This window comes from Chinchilla lanigera, unplaced genomic scaffold (genome assembly GCF_000276665.1).
Source record: "Chinchilla lanigera isolate Chin_1 unplaced genomic scaffold, ChiLan1.0 scaffold00052, whole genome shotgun sequence".
NCBI classification, from domain to species: Eukaryota; Metazoa; Chordata; class Mammalia; order Rodentia; family Chinchillidae; genus Chinchilla; species Chinchilla lanigera.
This window is the reverse complement of record NW_004955453.1, coordinates 2,515,075-2,522,093: the sequence shown is the minus strand read 5'-3', so window position 1 is coordinate 2,522,093 and position 7,019 is coordinate 2,515,075. Positions and strand designations below refer to the sequence as shown.

At 44.4% G+C, this 7,019-nt stretch overlaps 1 protein-coding gene across 3 annotated transcripts in view; it reads left to right on the top strand.

The window, feature by feature from the left end:
* Nucleotides 1-7,019, top strand: part of LOC102006309 (UDP-glucuronosyltransferase 1-8) — a 161,266-nt gene that overhangs the window by 25,821 nt on the left and 128,426 nt on the right. The window contains exon 1 of one of the 3 annotated variants that reach the window (XM_005395340.2): nt 5,599-6,519. The exons of the other annotated variants lie outside the window; for them this stretch is intronic. Within the exon in view, the coding sequence (XP_005395397.1) occupies nt 5,665-6,519 (855 nt within the window). The 5' untranslated portion in view covers nt 5,599-5,664. Of the gene's footprint in view, nt 1-5,598; nt 6,520-7,019 lie in introns of those variants that run through there. 3 annotated transcript variants of the gene reach the window in all.

Here is a 7,019-nt window from a genome sequence, read left to right as displayed (position 1 = left end):
ACTGACTCTGGACCTTTCTGGTTCTCAATGGCAGGAGCAAGAGTGGCCCATTGTATGGCATGTATTCGCAGGGGTTTTTCCATGTTTGAATGATTCACACACTTCCGTGGGTGGGCATCTGCAGCTGGTGCATGGTGGGCCAATTGTGTCATTGTTTCTCTGTGTCATGATAGTTCTTAATTGAGCCGCAGCGGCTGGCCTGAGGGTAGGTGCACAACTGCGCTTGCTGCCACATGGCTCCCCGTGCGCCGGGGGCCCTCCCTCCGGGGGCCTATGAGGCAGGAGGCAAGCCAGCCAGAAGACTGGCACTCCCCTCCCGTGGCTCCCCATGCACTGGAGACTGTCCTTCTGGGGGTCTATGAGACAGGGAGCAACCCTCCTCCCCACCCGTGGCTCCCCGAGTGCCAGGGGCCCTCCCTCCTCGGTCCTTCGAGGCAGGAAGCAAGCCAGCCAGAAGACCGCCGCTCCCTGCCTGTGGCTCCCCATGCACTGAGGCCCTCCCTTAGGGGGCCTATGAGACAGGGAGCGAACTGCCTCCCCACCCGTGGCTCCCCATGCGCTGGGGCCCTCCCTCCAGGGGCCTATGAGGCAGGGAGCGAGCCAGGTGGAAGACCGGCGCTCCCCGCCCATAGCTCCCCATGTGCCTGGGCCCCTCCTTCTGGGCGCCTATGAGGCAGGAAGCGAGCCAGCCGTCCAAGCTCTTTTCCACTTGATGGTTTGTGTTGAGAAATCTGCTGTGATTCTAATGGGCATTCCTTTATAGGTGATCTGTCTTTTCTCTAATAGCTTTCAATATTCTGTTCTTTTGTTGAATTTCTTGGATTGTGAGCATTGTTTGTGTGGGTATAGATGTATTTTGGTTATGAATAGTTGGAGTTCCATGTGCCTCACTTACCTGGATGTCCAATTGTTTTTACATGCTTGGGAAATTTTCTGCTGTTACCTCTGCAAATAATTTTTATGTCATTTGTGCTGAAACCTGTTGTTCCATTAATACCTATTAATCGGACATTGTTTTTCTTTGCTTTGCCTTGCAGCTATTGAATTGCTATTTCTTGGTTTCTTGTTATTTTTAAGAGATCCTTCCTTTTGTGGTCATTCACAGCAGTGCTGTTTTCAAGTTCTGAAAGTCTATCTTCAGCTTCATTCTAGAGGTTTTTCCAGCTTTCAATGGAAGTTTTAATTTCCTGGATATCTGTTTGAATCAGTTTCATGCATTCCAGTTCTTTTCTATATTGTTCAGTCAGGGTTTCCATTAATTTACTACGCTCCTCTATTTTTTTCCAGTGTTGTTTAGATGTGCTAACAATTCTTTCATTATTGTTCTCATATCATTTTTTCTCTGAGACATTATTTCTGATCTGATGTCTTCTATGGCTTGATAAAATTGTTTCTTTAGTTCAGCTGGTACCATTTTACAAATTTTAGGTGTAAGACTTCTAAGCTCTTCTGTGTTGATGTTTCCTGGACTTGTTCTGGGTGAAGTAGAGGTCTGCAAGTGCATGTTTCTCTTTTGTTTTGTCATTTTCAGAGATGCAGAGGTTCCCTGGAGCTCAGCCTCACTCCCAGAATGATGTTGTAGTAGTGGGGCAAAGACCCAAAGGTCCTCGGTGCTCAGTGTGACTTCTTGATGGTATGTGCCAGTGGACTGCGATCCCCAATGCTCCCACATCTGTCCAGGGCTCAGGTGTCTCCCACTCAGGGGTTCCCAAAGCTGTCTGGGTTTCAGCTGTGTTTCTACCGGGGTGTAGTAGGGGGCAGGGAATGGTCACCATGGCTCCATACACTACCCCTATCCAGCCTGGTTCCCACAACAGAGGGTCGTGGCTGTAAGTATGTAGTCACTGAGGTCCCTGAAGCTGTCTGAGTTTCAGTTCAGCTCTCCTGAGGTTGCGGGGTGGGGGCAGGAAGGGGCATCCCAGGCCCTTGAGGTTGTCTGGGGCTCCCCCTGGATCCAAAGCTTGTGGGGCAGTGACAGGGTTGGCTCACCTGTGTTTCCAAAGCTGCCTAAGGTTCAGTTCAGCTCCAATGGGCAGTGGGCGGGGAGTGGCTTCCAAGCCCTTACGGCTGTCCGCGGTTCTACCTGGTCCCAGCTCATGGAGGAGAGGTGACGGTGGCTCACTGGCATTCCCAAAGCTGTCTGAGGTTCATTTTCTTTTTCTTTTTTGCTTGTTTGTTTTTGTTTTTTTGTTTTTTTCCGGTACCAGGAATCGAACTCACGACCTCGTGCTTGCCAGGCAGGCGCTGTGCCGCTGAGCTAGATCCCCAGCCCCTCATTTTCTATATTTTGTCATTGTTATTATCATGAATGTGAGTTAGTCCTGCAAACTGAACTGGAGGCTTTGCATGGATTAAGCACATACTCTTCCACTGAGGTATACCCTCGGACACCTTTCAACCGTGATTGGATGTAGATCTACCCTTGTATCCTCTCTAAATATTTATGTTTCAAAGGTCAGCATTTACATGATATTGTTATGTGCATGGCTTCACAATGTATTTTAACTATGGTTTTTATTCAGTCTTGCACTTTATCCAACATACTAAGGATGAAATTTTCTAACATACTAACATTGCAATCTTTGAATATTCTGATATGGGTCTGGCTTACTTAACCCATTGACTTTTGTACTTTCATGTGTTTTAAGTTATTGATATTCCCAAGTTTTGATTTTCCTGACTTTTCATGTTGGTTTTGTTTCATTTTAAAGAACTGCCTTTACAATTAGTTCTAGTGGTGATGATCTCCCTAAGCTTTTGTTTGTCTGGGGGAACATTCTGATTGTTTCTCATCTATGAAGACAGTTTTGTTGGGTAAAATATTCCTGGCCTAAAAAATTCTCTGTAGAAATCCACTGATAGGTGTATTGACTCTTTTGTATGTGATATTTGTGCATTTGTTGCTGTCAAAATTTTGCTTTGTTTTTACTTTTTGATAACTTAGTTTGTGATTTGATGGACTCCTCTTTGGATTGAATTTCATTGGAGAATTTTGTGCTTCTAATTTTTTTCTTCTCTTTTTGAGACAGGGTCTTGCTATGCAGTTCCTGCTGGCCATGAGCTCACTTTGTTGCCCAGGCTGGTCTCAAACTCACAAGGATCCTCCCACCTCAGCCTCCCAAGTGCTGGCATTACAGGCATGTGTCACCATGCCCAGCCTTGTGCTTCTAATTTTGGATGTAGGCATCTATATCCAGAGTAGTTACATTTTCGGTTATTATTCTGTAAATATGCTCTTTCTGTCCTGTTTTCTTTTGTTCTTGCAACTGCTGTAATACAAGAATTTGGCTTCCTGATGATGTTCCATGATATCCATAGTTTCTAAAGAAATTCTTTTTCATTTTGGAACCCTGAGTAGCTCAGTAAATGAGTTGCCTTCCATGTTAGGTATAAAACTGTTGAAAACCAGATTCATTTTTCTTGTTTGATGCTACTGTCTCCATTTTCTTTTGATTTGTTAGTTGAGTTATTGTATTCTTCCCCTCTAGGATTATTTGCTGGTAATTTTTCCTTTTTTTGGTAGTACTTGGTGATGAGCCATGGCTTTTCCACTGAAATACAAGTGCAGTCCTTTTTAACATTTTCAGTTTTGAGGAGGGATGTTGTTAAATTGCCCAGGCTTGGTTCACATTGTGATTCTCCTTCTTCAGCCTTGCAGGGTGCTGGGATAACAGGCTTGTGGCCACTTGCCTGGCCTTTTTACTGTTTCTTTGTTTGTATTTTTGCCACCTCTCCTTGTTTTTGTGGATTATTTTCCAAATTGCATTAACCTTTTATATTACTATGTTCTTATAGTTCAGTGAACGTTTTCTGAATTCTTTGCCAGTCATTTCATCAATCTCTGTTTCTTTGGGGTGCATTACTGGAGCTTTATGAGTTCACTTTGGAGGAGAGTTGATTTCCTGATTCGTAGTTGTTGTGCTCCTGCATTGGTGTCTGTGCAGCTCCCTCTGCTGGCCTTTCCAGGTGATCTATGACAGGGTAGAGAAAAGGACCCGCTAGGGACAACCCCAGGCAGCCAGAACCCACGTGGAGTTCTCTAGTTGTCTGGGCATCTGCCTTTGCTCTGGGATGAGGTGGGCTTGCTGTGTGGCTTGCACTGTCCAGGGAGAACACTGGCAGAGTTGTGGGCAGTGTTCTGCAGTGGCTTCAGATCAGGCCAGTCACAGGTTACTTTCTCTGTCCAGACAATTCCCGTGCTTGAGATGTGCTGTGAGACAGGTTTCCAAGGTGGAGGTGAGATTGAGCAGTGTTTTTCTTTGGATCCAGAGCAGACTTATCTTTCAAAGTAGATTTATCTATGGTTTATCTGTCAGGGTAGAACTGATTTGATTTTTCAAGTTCATTACTGTTTGTTTTCCCAAGATCATTGCTTGCATAAAATGTAGGAAGAAAGGAACCTTTCTGCCTGGGAATCACTGAGAAATTTGGGGGTGAATAGATCTACTGCTTGATTTCTTAGATCAAACCAAATTATTTCTTTTCATCTCTGGTGCATACAGAAGTGAGAAACTGCCTGGATGGGGTCAGTGGGAATATTTTAGTGGGGAGTGTAGTTGCTGCCAGACTCTAAAAAAAATATCTAAAGCACCTAAGTGTCCTGGAAGGTCCCTTATATGTTCCTAAGCAGAATTATATCTCTGAGTTGGTATAGACATTTTCATGAAATGCTCCTCATGGAATAATCTTACTGGGCTCCCCTATGAAGGTATCCAGAAATCTGTCTAATGTTGCAGAGTCCAAAGCAGCACATGTTCCTTTTTACTTGGTTTATGGCATATCATGTGTGCCAGAGTAGGGAGGTGAAAACATGACCAGGTCATTCCCCCGTGTGAGTGCTTAGTACAGTGTAGGAACAAAAACAAACAGATTCGTGAATGAGGGACGAGGAGTGGTTAGAGTGAGTTCATGGTGATGTTCTAAATCTCAGAACAGGACATGAAAGCATCACAAGATGAAAGCCAGAGGCATTTCAGCAGAGTGCTTGGGCTACTGTTGAACAGATGAACACTGCATGTTATGACGAGAAAATGAAATAAAAATTAAAATGATCGTCATCATCCTCCTTCTGATACCTGACAGAGTCCATGTAGGTGAATTGTCAGTTCTACTTGAGGGCTTTTGAGTCCTCAGAGGGCTACAAAAAGATGCAAAAATCCTGCTAGATGTAGAGTAAAGCAAGCAGCCACGCCTATCAATGGCAGAGCTGCTTGTGCGCAGCCCTTCCGCTGTCAGGGAGAGGGTCAGGGTGAAGGACCTTTCAGTCTTTCAAAGCTGGGTTGCAAGCGCAGAGCTTTAGGTGTTGGGAAGTTAAGTCCAAATGTTGCATCTGGAAGAACGTCACAACTACAACCTTTATCCCCACTTATTTCCATTTAATCTTCGTGAAATCTCAAAGTCCAAAATTCATCAAATGACTTTCACCAGGACAAAGGTCCCAAAGTGTTCTTATCTGGCCAGCACACCAATAGGTAACTCATCAAATGCAAGTCATTAGTTATTATTCTGAAGTGCACTCACCAGTGCTGGGTGTAATCTCTGTTATGCACATAGGAAACCACGCCCTCCTCTGAGGACAGGTTTTGTGACTGTGCTTTATCCTCCCACTGCACTGTACTGCAGCTGAGAGTCCGAGCAGCTGGGTGGCTGCGGGCTGCAGTCCCCATGGCTCCCGCACGTTCGCCTGTCCCCCTCCCTCTGTGCCTGTGCCTGCTGCTGGCATCCGGCTTTGCCCAGGCAGGCAGGCTGCTGGTGGTGCCCATGGACGGGAGCCACTGGTTCACCATGCGCTTGGTGGTGGAGAAGCTCATCCAGAGAGGGCATGAGGTGGTGGTGGTCATGCCGGAGGTGAGTTGGCAGCTGGGACAGTCACTGAATTTGACAGTAAAGACTTACTCCACTTCCTACACCTTGGAGGACTTGGACCGGAATTTCAAGCGTTTTGCTGAGACCCAGTGGAAAAATCCAGAGAGAAGTATGTTGTCTGCATCAATGGGTTCAGTTGCTGAATTTTTTGACTTACTGCTTTCACATTGTAGAAGTTTGTTTAAGGACAAGAAATTAGTGCAATACCTACAGGAGAGTTCTTTTGATGCAGTGTTTCTGGATCCCTTTGATACATGTGGCCTTATTGTTGCCAAATATTTTTCGCTTCCATCTATCATTTTTGCCAGAGGAACACTTTGCCATCACCTTGAAGAAGCTGCGCAGTGCCCTGCTCCTCTCTCTTATGTTCCCAGACTTCTCTTGGGTTTCTCAGATGCCATGAGTTTTGGGCAGAGGGTGTGGAACCACATCTTCCATTTTGGGGAGCATCTGTTTTGCCCTTATTTTTATAGAAAAACCTTCGAAATGGCCTCTGAAATTCTCCAAATGCCCGTCACAGCATATGACCTCTTCAGTCACACGTCGATTTGGTTGCTACGCGGTGACTTTGTTTTAGACTATCCCAAGCCCGTGATGCCCAACATGGTCTTCATTGGTGGAATCAACTGTCATGAGGGAAAGCCCTTGCCTCAGGTACGTTCTGTGTCTCCTTCGGCAGATGAAGGATAATCTCGGTTTGCAGTGTAAAGAAAAGAAATCCCACTGACCCGTTCTTTGTCATTTATAGTCATTTGCTTTGGCATTTCTTTCTGGCTTAATGAAGTTTTTTGCCAATTCATTGACTGTTTGTTAGCAAACTTTAAAAGCTGCCCTCCTTGATGGATATGTGTAGAACATGACATACTTGTACATCATTCCTGGTCTAAGACAGAAGAATGTTTTTAAAATAGGTAAATAAAAGAAGATATGAAGTTTTTCTTTTTACCAATCCTATGCTACCTCCTTTTGGAATGCACTATTAACAATTTTCTATTCTTATTTGCAATGTGTTGAAATTAGTTTATATAAATATATATACACATATATACACATACACACACATATATATTTCTAGTGCAACATTTCATTGTACTTTATTAAGTAAAATGCAATGAGAAAATCTATTTTTGTTCTTTATCATTTTATAAAAATTA